The sequence below is a fragment of the Drosophila teissieri genome, chromosome 3L (genome assembly GCF_016746235.2).
Source record: "Drosophila teissieri strain GT53w chromosome 3L, Prin_Dtei_1.1, whole genome shotgun sequence".
In the NCBI taxonomy this organism is placed as follows: domain Eukaryota; kingdom Metazoa; phylum Arthropoda; class Insecta; order Diptera; family Drosophilidae; genus Drosophila; species Drosophila teissieri.
The window spans coordinates 11,033,987-11,049,066 of NC_053031.1; the positions used below are offsets into that span (position 1 = coordinate 11,033,987).

The 15,080-nt window shown below is 38.8% G+C and overlaps 1 protein-coding gene across 1 annotated transcript; it reads left to right on the top strand.

Annotated features, from left to right (window-relative positions):
- Positions 1-3,030: 3,030 nt before the first annotated feature.
- On the top strand, positions 3,031-13,646 carry LOC122616650 (protein charybde). The gene is made up of 4 exons (XM_043792185.1): positions 3,031-4,098; positions 11,371-12,013; positions 12,120-12,230; positions 12,294-13,646. Exons 1-4 carry the CDS (start codon positions 4,032-4,034, stop codon positions 12,370-12,372), a joined length of 900 nt encoding a protein of 299 aa, XP_043648120.1. The 5' UTR covers positions 3,031-4,031; the 3' UTR covers positions 12,373-13,646.
- The last annotated feature ends 1,434 nt before the right edge of the window (positions 13,647-15,080 follow it).

Genomic DNA, 15,080 nt, shown 5'->3' on the forward strand with positions numbered 1-15,080 from the left:
AAAACGTGCAGCGCATTAGAAGAGCCGGCTCCACAATTTCCTCCTGCGCCACAAAGGCCCACTAAGTGGTCCATTCGACGAAGGCGATGGCATTGGCGATGGCGATGGCGATGGCTAGATGGTTGGATGGTAGAATGGTTGTATGGTTGGATGGCATAAGAAGTTGGGCATTGGGCATTGGGAGTTGGGCTGCAGGGAAAGGCGTTCATTTGTATCCCATTTGAAATCCCCGGGAAGCTTCTACGGTTCCGTTTGGAATTCGGAATTGGGAATTCTGATCCTGCGAAGAAAGGATTGCCAGCCTAAGTGGCCAGCAGAAAGCAGCTTTGGTTGGAGGCTTTTAGCCACCAATTCTTATGGCTCCCAACACCGCAACACATTTGTCCAGCGAAGTGCATTTGTGTGTCTGCAAACGTGAAGGTTTTTCCTGTCGGCTTACCTATGTACCTACCACCTGTGGAAAAGTTTTCAAATCACAAGGAAACATTGAAACCTAATGGATATGCTGTATGGACTCCAAAGCATTTATGCTTCATAAGTTACTTTGGGGTGAGAAATAATAATAGTACAACCCTTACTTATTTACGTTATTTCTTAACCCCATTGGACCCATCACGTAGTCGGATAGCATTACGCTGTAATTTAATTTAGAAAACCATTTTTTCTCGTTAGTACTTTTATAATAAAAGCGCTTTTAAACTATGTAGCTAGGTGATTTTATGTTACAAAACTACTTGAATTCCTTAGGTTGAAAGATTTTTGATAAACGAGCTAAATTCTCTTGAAATAGCCAGTAGTAGTAGTATTTCCGTAATCATTTGCAGATACTTTTAAAAGAAAAAGTGCCAGTTTTTTTTTTTTGTAGAGTTAACGTCTTTGAAATGCGGACGGGTCTATTAAGCTGCTGACTTGAGTTGGGTGGGTGGGTGGTTGGGTTGGAGTTGTTGGCCGCCCCGAAACATCTCATTTGGCTGATTCCCGACGGGACGTATTTAGGTTAAACTCGTGTGGAAACTCACTCACATAAATCATGCATTTGATTAATTGTATGCCACTGACTTTTATCCTGTTCGACACTGCTGCAGCGTGGCTACGAGAATTTCAAAAGACGATGAGGGAGCGTTGGTCTTTAAAACTTTTGGCGTGCACTGGAAAAAACGCGAGGGAAAAATACTACACATTTTTATACGATTTTGTACTTACAATACTTCAATTTTACTATCATTCCCAGGCTTGAAGCTTTCTAAATTTCTGTAATTATTGTAATCCGAACATAATGACTAAGCACAAACAATCTTTTCATTATAAAGAATTTCCATAAATAAAGATATACTTTTATATTTTTTACTATAAGGGTATATAGTTATTACTTATGGTATAAGATACCTTTGATTTCAGTTGTGCATCACTGAGATATGATTTTTTATATCTCGTTGCATTTTTTTAGGCTTATATGCTGGTTTAGTTAAGAAATATATTTTGCAGATAGAATAACCGATTTCTTCTGGTTCGTGCGCTATATTTTCCCCTCCTTTTTTGGCTTAAATTTGTATTATTTTTCTCTGTGCATTGGTGCGGCATTGGTAGCCCCATGCTGGGCGCTGTGCCACTCCCCCGCGCCCTCCGCCAGGCAATTGTGTTGTGTAAACATTTTTTCAGCATTAACTGACATGTGTAAATCCCCCCAACGCCACACAGAAAAAAAAACAGCAGCAGCTAGACAAGGGGAAATGCGGATGCTTTCTCCAAAAACTGATCCAATGGAGAGCGGAGCACCCACAACGAGCCAGTGACAAATAGGAAAAGGGGAGTGGGGAAATGGGGGGACTGCTGGATAAAGAGGGGTAGTGGAGAGGGGCGGGAGGGGTGGCGAGGAAAAGGGGGCGGGTGGTGTCAGCCGGACTGTCCAACGCCGGCGGCGCCATTTTTTATTTCTATTAAGATGAATTGTTAAAACAGTGACAGGCCCTGTGTCCTGTGTCGGCGAAGCATTTTCATCCATTTTCTTGTTTTCCCTCCCCCTCCCCCTCCTTCACCACCGCCCCCTTTCCGTTACCAGCTGAACTGGAGGCGGTACAATGGGTCTTGTCATCCGGTAAAGGCCAGATATACGAGCATCAACATATGTATCTAACATATATTTACATACATATGTATGTACATTCATATGTAAATATATACACATGTACATACATATGTACATACATATATGTATGAATACCAGTCTGTGCAGTCGGCATATTCCCCTAAACACCATAAATTTTGTTACGAGATTCTAATAAAAAAAGAGAACAAACTAAAATGCCAAATTACGGAAAACCGCCTCCAGGTTTTTCTTTCGCAATTTGCGATTTTCTTTACAGGACGCTATACTAATATTTAGATACTTGGGTTCTTAGGCAACAAGACCAACTTTTTTGCAAAAAAGTATCTGAGGAATATTTCCCTTGTCATCAAATTACTTCCTTTTTTAATTTGAACAAAAACAAATAGTTAAAAATGTGGTTGCGTTGCCAAAAATAAACTATGCAATAAGATACGATTTTTTTCCTAATTAAATTTAACTTAATTATAATTTTTTTCAAAATAAAGCATGTGTTAATATATTAACAAGACCAAAGAAGTTTAAGACTCTGAAACTAAAAAATAAATATTAGTAGCATACACAAATAGATAGCTAGCAATGGAGAGAATTAACAATGGCTTATAGACGTTAACAACTATTTGTGCAGAAATGTACTCAAAGAGACGGCCAGTTATCTCTCGGCTCAAGAGTTTTCCAGAACCAACCGAGAAACACTCAAGAGAGCGAGCCACTCAACTGCTCTTAAGCGCCGTCAACAACAGCTGATGGCAACACATGATCGCCGGCCGCAGCTGGTGGCAAAAGAGTGCAAAGCCGCTCAAGAGAGAGTTCACGGCCAAGGAAAAGGAAAATTAAAAGCTGCGACGCCGGCAGCGCAGCCGGTGTGGAAAATTGGTATAAAAGCAGCAGCACGCGAGCCGGCCGGATAGTAGCTTTGGAAAACTGTTTGGAAAACTGCTCCGCTCCGCTCAGCTCAGCTCTCCAGCGCCAGCGTGTCCCGTTATCGAAGTTGTTGCCGTTGCCGTTGCCGCAGTCCAGTTTTTCATCGTCCTCTTCTTCTTCTGATACAACCATTTTCCAAGCTCTCTCGCCGCGCCGCTCTCGCACCCACACAAACAGAAACAGTAACAGAAACAGAGGAGCCACAGCTGAGCGAGCGCTGAGTGAAAATTTTGTAGTACGCTTCACACGAACTTCTGAAAGAAACCGCAGTCGAAACGCGGCCGCCAAACACAGCACATCGGCGCACACAAGGGGCAGAAGATGATGAAGTAGAGCCAGAAAATCGGAAAACCAGAACAGAATACTTCTACAAAACGAAACGCAGCCATCAGCACTTGAAACTCCGCCATATGTAGCAAAGCAAATCAAAGCAAAGAAAAGATAAATACGAAATTAAAATCTCTGTCCAAACAACAAGAACGTCTTGAATTAAATCAAAACCATGTGCTGTGCTTAAATTTATTAAGGAAACCAGACAGAGCGAGATAGAAAAGGGAAGCTAAACCCACAGAAGCGAAAGAAGGAAAGAGCGAGAGAGAGCTGAACGGGGCGGCAAATTTGCGTTGATTTTTTAGCATGTATTGAATTGAGATGTTTAACTAGAATAACAAATTTAGTTGTTGATACTTTTCCAATTGTTTGTTAAAACGCTGTCGCTGGAAAATCGAACTCTCCACCACAAACACACACACAACAAAGTAATACACCACAATAAAACACCCAACCACACGCGAAGTAAAATCAAATTCTTGTGATTAAAGTGCATTTCTATACGTACGTTAAACTACAACTATTCACACCCACGCAATATATTAAACGCATCGAAAGTCGTCGGCCCAGATCAAAAGTCTATATAATCGCATCAGGCGGCAGTCGGCAGACTTTCATTATAAATCCAACAATCGGCTGAAAACACACAAAATAGCAGTTGCAACGCGACTCTATGAAGATGGAAGTGCTCTCAGTACAAAATCACATTCAGGGAAAATTCGGTGTTAATAAAATTAAAGGTAAGTTCACAAAGTAAATCTATCTAGATTGTTTAATACAACTTATTGGAGAATCTTTTTGATAAGATTTTATATTAAAAGTGAACATGAACTTGTGATCTTTCTTTTTATTGAGTAAATTTTAAGAAAAATGTTTTTACAACGTTGTGTGTTTGAAGAAAATATTCGTTTTTAATGTCCATTTACTCAAGTGTTCAAGAAATTAGTCCAACATTTAGTTAATTTACATGCTGTCCATAGATTTCCAACTCAAGAAGGTGTACAATAATTTGGAAAATTTTTTTGGATCAAAACAGATTGAAACGCAAGAAAATTTCCAAGTAAGGGAACATAAAAATATTGCAATATTATAAACAGTGTGTTGTTTTAGTGTTTTTTTATGGCGGAATCCACACATAAATAAGTACCAAATTTGTTTAAAGAAAAAAGCTTCCTGTTAAGTTTATTAAGTGCTTATCCGAATTGCCAAATCAAAGAGCATTTTTGATTGGGAAATATTAATATGAAGTGCAAGCACAACCATAACAACTTAAGTGATTTTCAACTTTTACTGTTCGTTGTTCTTCCGCTTGATTAATTTTAAAGCCATTCCGCGCACTAAAACTAAATTTAAGGTCGCTGTTCACCTTGTGAACTTACAAATCTACAAGAATTCTCGATTAAGGCACATTTCGGATATTTTAATGTGCCACGAACATTTTTATATTTCATGTTTATGGCCCATTATTTTGTTCTCTCTTTTTTTGATTCAATTAATTTTATAGCGTACGGTAACATTTCATTTGATGTCTTTAGCAAATTTTCCAGGGTTTATAAAATTCATTTATTCAAGTTTTGCCCATCCAATGGAAAATTTCGAAAGATTTCTCTATGCATTTCAAATGGTGGTGCCAGTAGCCAGTGCTCCGAGTGTTTTTAAGTGGATTTTGATTTTAATCGACTGATTCAAAGCAAATTAAAACGGTTCTGTAGAAAGAGTACCACATTATTCGGCCCCGAAAAGTGCCTGCATTCTTGCATCCCGATTAAGGTGCCCTTTTTTGGGGGTTGCAAATATGTAAAGTTCGCATTATGCATTGTGCACTCTGTTCCTGTCCGAAGCCCGGCCGGCATATCCTGTTCATGTGTCTGGCGGGCGGATTATGCAACATCCTGTTAATCCTGTCACTTTAAACTTTGCACCGCCGCACCAAGAAGCAGTTGAGTTGGGCAAATTAGACGGGTGGGGGAGTGGTACCACCTCCTGAGCAGCAGCAGAGAGGGATTCCATGTGCATACGGCCATATAGCCACGTAGCACGTAAGCCAAAAAACAGCGAAATATGTAAAATCACCCGGAGGCGAACACAACACAACGGAACAGAACAAGCGGCGGTGGTAGCGCGACATGCAACAACATGTCGCCTCGCACACACACTGCCGCAGATTTACCGTTAGCCACAGTGTTGCCTATTTTAGCGTGATTGTGTATCTTAATGGAAATCGAAAAGTTTGCCAATAACAAGTTTTCGAAACTAGTTATCAACGATAAGGTGGTAGAATTTAAGGAGTTATCCATCCGGATTAACGTGATTTTTCAACAATAAATATTCATTTACATGGAAAATTGTGCCTCTGTCGGCTTTTATCAGATAACTACATGTTTTAGTGCTACATTTTTAATAAAAATAGCTAAAAGATGAAAGACTTTATCCAATCAAAAGACTTAATGGCCTGGAACGGACAGATTTGGCGTGAAAAAAGCTGAGGGGTCCGTATTGGCTACATTTCCACCGTGTTGTTCTGCTTGCAATGCGCTGAAAAAGCTCTGCAGACCCCACAAAACCTCCGCCTCTGCACCGCCCTCCTGACACGCCCCCCATACGCCCCTGGCAACGTATGTATTTGCAGTCAATTTAATTTCATGACTGACTGAGCGCATGCAATTTTACTTTCGAAGGACATACGACCAGGCAGCCTCACCAACACTCACATGGCCATTATTCATTTTCCATCAAGAATATTTACTGCTGGGTTACAAATAATATTAGAAGTCTTCAAAGCATTTTCTTTTGACTACTTTGCAATTAATGAATAAACACATATGTAAATACATCAATTGCTTATTAATTTGTTCAAATTTGTAATCGTATCCTTTTCCATCTATGGGTTCTCAAATCATCTTTCCGTATTTTCGTACTTATGTACATACTTCCGTTCCGTTAAGTATCTTTTGATTAGGAACATTTTTTAAAACCCTTTAAATATGCTACCATTTAAAATTAAAAAGTTTGCGTTAAAAATAAGATTGAGATGGGCAAGATTTTCACGCGATAATTAGATACATATAATCAGTTAATATTATGTGTATAGCTCCATTGCGCCTTAATTTCTTTTAAAATGTTTCTCCTGTTTGGCTTTGCAAAAAAGGGGTTATCAAGAAGTTGATATAATATTTATTAACCCCATGCGTGGGTTCGTCGAATTGATATTCGAAGCAATTTCCAAAGATTTCCGTTAGGGGCCAAATGCGAATGACTTCCAAAATTGGTCGCAATGAATTATTTATAACCTGCTTATTGATTCAAAAAAAAAAACTAACATACACATGTATGTAGATAGCAACAATCATACATAAATACATATGTACATGTGAAGCTCGGTTCATGGACTGTCTTACGACCAATTTAACTCGATTAGCGACGTTTTATTGAAGATCCAAAATAGAATGAAACTGAACAATCGACATTGATAAGAGCACAGGCGGTTTACTTCGGTAATTAAGTAAAAGATCTAAAAATAAAAGCGTCAGAATTATCAGTTCTCAGGGTTTACAGTAATTATAAGCTACAGTAAACCCTTTTCTTTGTAACAGGAACATACTAAACTGAACATTGTTATACAAACTCCTAAGTTTTCCTTTAAAAAAAAAAAGGTTTTTAAGATTTTTCATATGAACCAATATTATTCGTTCCTTCTAAGTAGTATGCACTGTACGAACATGATTGCCATACCGAAGTGCACGAAAATTGAATCTCAAGGCCAAGAGACGTCACGCACTAAGAGAGCCAAGTAATAAGCCCGAAGCTCACCTATCACCCACCCTATCCCTTTCCCACCGCCTCTTCTCCAGCTCTGTGTGTCTCATTCACTCGCCTCAGCTGAACAGCAACTGGGAAACACAAGAGAACACGAACGGTCATGTTTGCGGTGTACCGTTAACTTGTATGGGGTGATGCTGCGTTGCTGCTTCTTCTTTTCGCAGGTATTGTTATACATTCTTGTGTTGGTTGTTGTTGTTCTTGTTGATTCCGAATGCACAAAATACACAACCGCAAAGGCTTCAGATTGCTGCGGCAAGTAAGACAGAGATACATACAGTTGCGAAAAAAATAATAGCACCACCATAACGTATTTTGTTCTCGATTAAATAAATTAAGGTTGAGGTACCGATAGTACGAAATACTGATTTTTCGCATAATGCTAGATATTTTTCCTATCCAAAAATGAAAAAAAAAATTTGAATTGTCCATACCTTGATTTTTAATAATTTTTTTTGGGCGGCAAGGTCTAAAATGAGGCGAAAACAAAAATAGCACCACTATCGATTTTTTCAAATATTCAATACTTGTCGGCGGTTTGTTTTGGTGAAAAGCACATGGATATAAAACTTGACATTTCTATTACTATATCCAACATTATTTTTGAAACATACCTTAAAAAAAATTATTAAAATGGGACGAGGAAAGCATTGCTCTTCAGATAAGCGTGGCATGGTCAAAAAACCAATTTCTGAAGGAAAATCACACAGAAATATTGGTCTAATCCTTCAATTCTAAATCAAAATGATAGGAAATGCAATCACCTACAACAAGAATCCCGAAAAACGTGGGAGAAAACAATCATTGGGCACCCATCTCTTCAAAAGGCTAGTGCCCGAGGGCAAGAAGGATCCATTTAAAGCTGCTACCGAACTGAAAAAGGATCTCAACATATCCGCAACAGTGCAAACAGTTCACACATGTCTCAGGGAACATGGATTAAAAGTCTGTAGTCCCAGGAAGGTCCCTCTTTAAAATGGGAGACACATACCCAAGCGCATTAAGTTCGTCAAGGAACATTTAAATTGGTCTTGCGAAAAATGGAGGAACTTCTTATGGTCAGATGGAAGCAAGGTGGTTTTTTTTGGTGGTAATGGATCTTAATCGTATGTAAGACGACCTAAGAACACCGAATATAAGCCAAATTACACAGTAGAAGCAATTAAACACGGAGGATCCAGTATAATGGTATGGGCTTGTTTCTCGTACTATGTAGTCGGGGTTATACCATAATATACCATGGTCAAAAACCATCTGGGATCAACATGTGTTTGTGGATATTTTGGTGACGATGATGCTACCCTTTGCCGAATACAATTAAAAGACTATGATCCCAAGTAGACCAGCAGGAAAGCCAAGGATTCGTTCCAAAATTAATCTGTTCCTGTTTTGGATTGGCCTGTGCAGTCCCCAGGCCGTAATCCCATCAAAAATTCTTGGTCAGATATGAGAAAAGCAGTTGTAGCTTTAAAGCCAACTAACAACGAATAACTTTGGGTATAATTAAGGAGTCCTGGTGCAAAATATCCCTAAAACGGTGCCAGGACCTGGTTGAGTCCATGCCAAAACGTTCCGCAGCTGTTATTGCTAATAAAGGATACACTACCAAATATTAAATTAATGGGATGGGCGTAGTTTTAATATACAATCACTTGTTATTAAGGAATTTTTTACTGTTAAGTTTATATTTTATGTTTAAAGCATTTTTTATGAAGTGGTGCTATTATTTTTTTCGCCTAATTTTGTCACTTTTCATAAAGTTCCTTAAATAAGTTAAGAATTCATAGAACAATTGCGATTTTTTTTTATTTTCTAAAAAGTGAATTGTTTAACCTTTCTAAAAAGGTATTTCAGCTCCTTTTAAACCCTAAATTGTAGGTAGGAGACTTATTCAAAGTTTTACTGGGCCAGTGGTGCTATTTTTTTTTTCGCAGCTGTACATGTTCATATGTATGTATGTATGTACATACATACATACATAGATGAAGGTTGAGGGTGGCAGAAAGAGAGAGCAGGTGGACGTCTGTTCATCAATATCAATATGCCCATCTCTCGGCCGAATGCAAATATGCATACAAATGCAAAAACACCACCCACAAGATGCATACTTCTACATTTGTATAGATGTACATACATACATATGTATGTACTACATAGGTTCAATTTACGTACGTATGTAAGTACATACGGCGGTTACAAAAACAATTTGTACTCTTATTTGTACATAAATATGTACATATGTATGTTTTTAAATATAAACATGTCCATAAATTTAGTTCGTATGATTTAAACCAAGCTTTAATATTTAAATATCTCATATTACCTTTAAAATTCATACAAACATTGGTGCGATTTATAGAAATGTTTTTATTGGTTCATTAAGATAACAAGATTTTATTCATTAATGAGTCGCTTTTTACAGCTACTAATTTGCTCGCAGCTGTGGCAAAAGTGTATCCATGCATCCATAAATACAGCGCTCACATTTGTTTGTGTGCCTTGTAATAAAGTGTGTGGTCGTTGTCTGTTTTTTTTTTTATTATTATTCATTTGGTTCTTTTTGGCTTTCGCTTTTTTGACTTTGTACAAACCCTTTTGTGGAGACAACGGCACTTGACAAAATCCAATAACACATATGCAGTGGGAGCGAGATGGGAATATCGAGATGGTGGTGGAGCAAAAGGGAGACACACACATGTGGACACATGCAGAGCCGCAAACATGTGCCGTTAATTTCTTAATTACGCGGGTGTGCCATGGAGCAAGAGCGAGATGGAAGACACAAGAAGATTCAGGGGGTAACAAAACAGCAAGCGAGGGAAAGAGAGAGGGCGAGAAGGAAGGGAAGACAGAGAGAGACATGCAAAGCTAACGAGAGCAAATTGTCCATTCAGCGACGTTGCAATGATTATACAGTGGGTGGCATGGGGAGACTTGGTTGAATAGGATGTCAGGGAGTTGGTCAGAGGGAAAGGAGAGGGATACCCCCTCTAAAGAGTTTCCGCGCTAATTACAAGACGCTGTCGAGACAAGCCAAGTAGTTAATTTGTACTCGCTGCACTGCCTCTCACACATTGTGCGCACAAAATTTCGCGAAAGGAGTAGGAAGTTGTTGCTGGGCCAAAAGCGCACCGAAGAAATAAAAAATTCAAGATGGATCAAAAGAAATTAAACATTAAAGAGAACCTGAACTTATTTGCAAAATCTTCCAAAGGCACATTATAGTACATTATAGCACATACATAACTTTATTTATTAAGCATTCATAGAAAACAAGATGATGTTATTACCTCTATAGAGCATAAATATTGACATTCTATATAAAATCTACAATGTATACACAGTGCACACTTTACTCTGTAAGCCCTCAACGTAGTAAAATTAATGGCATACTTATTTTACATGTTTGCACATATTAAAGAATTTATGGCTAAGAAATATACCATTTCATTTACATTAGAGACATGTTCCAACCAATTTGCCACACTGTACCATTTAATTCCCAGCTCGGTAGAGTTGAGTTTTTGAGAGGAGTTTAGCTCCGCTTTTTATCGTCCGTTCTGTCGGGTAATAAAGTAACAGCAAAAGATATAAAAGCCAGTAGCGCAGAGTGGAAGCCGTTTGAGGGGGAGATGGTGAGGGGGAAATAAACTGTTGACTTGGGTCGCAGAAGGAGAGAGAGAGCAAGACAGAGAGAGTGAGTGTCAGCTGGAAATGGGAAACGGCTGATTTTCCAGCTGTTGTTGCCAGGTGATTTCCCCCGCCCCACCACGCCCCCCGCCACCGCTCCCTGGAAGCGGAGTCTGCGCACAGCACTCTTTCCGGTTCCACCAAGTGTGGAACGTGAGTGTGGATCCCGATTTGCAGACATCAGCTGATTTTTTTCGCTTCCATTCCCACATGGAACTCTTTTGCCGGTCGATTGGCCATCCAAACTACAGTTGAACTTCCGTAACTCGAACTTTCCCAGCCGGTTTCCGCGTACATTGATGGAAACTGTTTCGCATCAGTGCTAATTTGATAAGATTACCTTGACCGCTTTAAAAGACTAGCCAAGACGAACATTTAATGTTCAAATTCGCAAACTTTGTTACTTGAGTATAAGAAAATCAAAAAGTAAGGTCTTTCTTAAAATAATTAAATCACATGTTCCATTAGGATCTTAACTAACGTATTTTTGTCTTTTGTTTTAGACTGGCAAGCTGCAACAGCGCCGCTGGAGGAGGAGGAGGAGCTGAACGCGGTCGTGAACGGAAACACAGCCGCCGGAGAGGGCATTCTGGACGTCGACGTGGTAGATGGCCATCCAGCCTCTGTGCTCCACATGCGGCAGCACCAGGCGCTCAACACCCGCCCTCCGGCATCGCCTCCATCGGCAGGGGGCGCTGGTCCGTTGGCGGGCGGAGGATCCGTCGGAATGACCACTCCCAAACAGGCCACGTCGCCGATGGCCGCGGCCAGCTTTGAGGCGCCCCTAAGCGGAGGCAGTGCAGCCGCCTATCATCACGCCTACATGACCAACGTGCTGTCCAGTACCGCCCAGCAGCACCACCCACTGCCGGCATCGCCGATGCAGTCGACAGCCGGCGCTCGATTTGGGGCCGCCGACAACCTGGACGATGTGAGCGCCAGCGCGGTGCGGGAACTGTCGCAGCAACTGCAGGCCCAGCTGCGGGACGCCAAGCGACGCCACCTGGCCTGCACCGAGGTCACGCTGCCCAACGACCTCACGCAGCGCATTGCCGCCGAGATCATCCGGATGTCGGAGCGGGAACCATGCGGCGAGCGGGCCTGCACGCTCTTCATTGAGTTCGAGAGCGAGCCCAACAAAGTCAAGTGAGTGGTGAAGATGTGTGGACTTACATCTTATTGTAGTTTATTGCTTGGCAACCAATTCAAGTCTGGAACTCTTTTATAAAAATGTATTGTCTTTTCCTTACAGGCGCATTGCATACTTTAAGGTGGATCCGGACACGGTGTCCATCTTCGAGTTGTACTTGACGTTGAGGCAGGACAAGAGCGGCTGGAGCTCCTTGGTGCCGCAGTTTATAAAGTGAGTGCCTGCAAGTAAAGTTCGGTAAAACAGCAATACTAAATACATTTCAATCTCCTGCAGAAACCTTACTCGTAGCAATACCATCAACATCAGTCCCGATTTCACGCTGACCAAGAAAAAGCTCTACTCATCCGAGTGAGTCGCTCGACGGAGGAGCGGCATGGAGTGCGAACCAGAATCGCTGGGCTGCTCAGAACTCAATCCCTCCGAACAACAACAGTAACAGCAGCAATCGCAATACCAACATCTATTGGTTGTGCCTCCTTCGTCGCAATAGCCAAGATTCATGATCTTCATTATGGAATATAGAGAGATGATGTTTAACCCTAGAGGCAAACTTTTGGACCACAAACTATCAACTTACTCCTGCAAATAACAAATCAACTCAACGCTAAAGCAAAAACAATTATTTTGGAACCTAAGCTCTAAAACAAAACCAAAAAAACCAAAACGAAAACAAATCAACTGCAGTTGCAGGCAACTCAAAACTCTTATTGGACTGACTTTTTGGCTTAAACAAAAAAGGTACTTTTTGAAAAACGAAGAAAATCGCAAAAAAAAGAAGTATTGAAAATGAGGATAGAGTGAGGAGAACACAAAAAACCATAAGGAATATTCAAAATATTGTAAAACGTTAAGGCAGACAAGCAGAAGAAAACTTCACTCAGTGAACGGTTGTCGGTGATCCGTTTTAAATTGAATACAAAAGGCAAAACCCCCGGATGGAAGTATAGAGTATTATCCCAATTTGTATGTATGGATGTGTGTACACCATCACCTTGTATCATCATCATAATCCAGGAATCAAATGTAGCTAATATATTATGTATAACTCAGTGCATAATGTATGGCACATGTCGTTTGTCACGATTCAATTAGGCTATTACTTCTAAATGCATGCAAACATACATACATCTATATACTGTATTGAGAAAAAAGAAATCCAACAAATTTTCTATATATATGAGAGCAAACAATAAGAATCAGAATCGATCAATCGAAGCAGAAAGAGGAAAGTTAATAATAACAAATATAAAAACAAAGTTGATGTGATATTATATAATAATTATGAATATTGATAAACGCATACACACTCACGAATACACTCACATACATTAAGAAATCAATTGCAGAAAATTTGAATACCATGGAAATTATTTCGAAATTTTGTTTTAGTTCCGACCTTTGTCAAGTCGGTTCCCAGTAATCTTACAGAAAACACAAAATTATTGCTAGTAAAATAGATTCAAACAATTCTCAAAATATTTCCACCTATTTATGATTAAGCTCTGTATTATTATTTTAATTGATTATAATTATTTTCTTGTTTTTGTGCAGAGTTCCAAACTTTGCGAGGAAAGTGTAGCCGAGTGGCTGAATACAATATATACATATATAGATATATATGAAAAATATAATTCTAATATTTGATGTGTTTCTAATGTAAGATTTTAATATTAAACAAGCAAAACGAAAACAACAACAAGCGAAACTAAACTAAAATCCAGCAGATTTCATTCGATGTGCGTAGCTGTGTGTTTATCTGTAGATTAGTTAACAACAAACAAATGAAAACAACCAACCAACAATAACAACACGATATGACAAACAAATTTGATGAGAAAGACGATGATTATCGATAGGAAGTGGTTAAAATATTTAACTTATATACAAGAATGAATGCATTTTGGCTAGGTAGTTGGCAAACAAATTGTTTTGATTAACGAAAGATCTAAGCAGTAAAATTATTTATAAAAAGAAGGAGCGAAAAAATTATTAAAAAAATGGGTAACTATTGTGAAGAGGCAGAAGCAAAAACTTTCGGAAAATATAAAGTCATCTGTGTTAATAAATTTTAAAATATTTTTTAGCGTAGAATAACAAAACCATGAAGTGAAATTGTAAAGCAAAGCAAAATTAACGAAATCTGTTGAAAATAACAGATAAAGCTAATAATGCTCTCACATAAGCCACAAAAAAATACAACCGATCCCAAGTATTCGAAATGTTAATTGTAGATTTTATTCGTGCATAACCTACACACACACACACACAAACAAACACACAGTGGCTAACAAGAATTTATTTATAAAACCAAGAAATACAAAAAAACATTTGCAATAATATAATTTTAACTAACAAATACCTTTTCCATCAATAATCAATCCCACAAAGATCTCGACTAATAAGATGAAGAACTCATTATATGATAAATGATAGAGCGGAAGGAAAATAACACAAGAGGAAATACAATTTAGGTATTAAAAACTTGCTTTAAACTTATTTAGGCTAAACCAGGTGTAAAGGCCAAGAGTAAAGAGCCCCCTAACGAATAATAAATGTTTTAGCCATCTCAAACTCAAGTATCGACGTTTCCATCTCCATTCGATCACTAAACACACTCACACACATGAGCATATGCTATATGCATATATTTAGATATATAGATATATAGTGTATGTAAATAGGGCCACCGTAGCAGCAATAAATGGGAAGAAAACAAAATCTCTAAATATACCTTATTAACTAACTAAATGTGAACATAAACAAAGCAAGTGAAGAAATAGAACCATGAATGTGATCTATTTAATAATAAACAAAGTAATATTAAATACAATTTAATTTGCCGAAAGCATGAACGAAATTTTGAATTCATTTACTTTTGTTCCATTTATGAAATTATTAACCACGTAGTTGTAGACGAATTTGATTTGTAGAATTTTCAATATCATTTGCCGAACATTTTTGCATAATAATTGTTTAAAGTTTTTCTTCACAATGTTGCCAGCTTTGTAAGATTGTAGAATTCGCAACGCTTTCTGTGTGGTTTTCTTGAGCTTTTTATTT

Coding starts and splice junctions, on each gene's coding strand:
- LOC122616650 (XM_043792185.1), top strand. CDS start 4,032: ATGAAGATGGAAGTGCTCTCAGTACAAAATCACATTCAGGGAAAATTC. Junction 4,099..11,370: donor CGGTGTTAATAAAATTAAAG/GTAAGTTCACAA, acceptor CTTTTGTTTTAG/ACTGGCAAGCTGCAACAGCG. Junction 12,231..12,293: donor TTGGTGCCGCAGTTTATAAA/GTGAGTGCCTGC, acceptor AATCTCCTGCAG/AAACCTTACTCGTAGCAATA.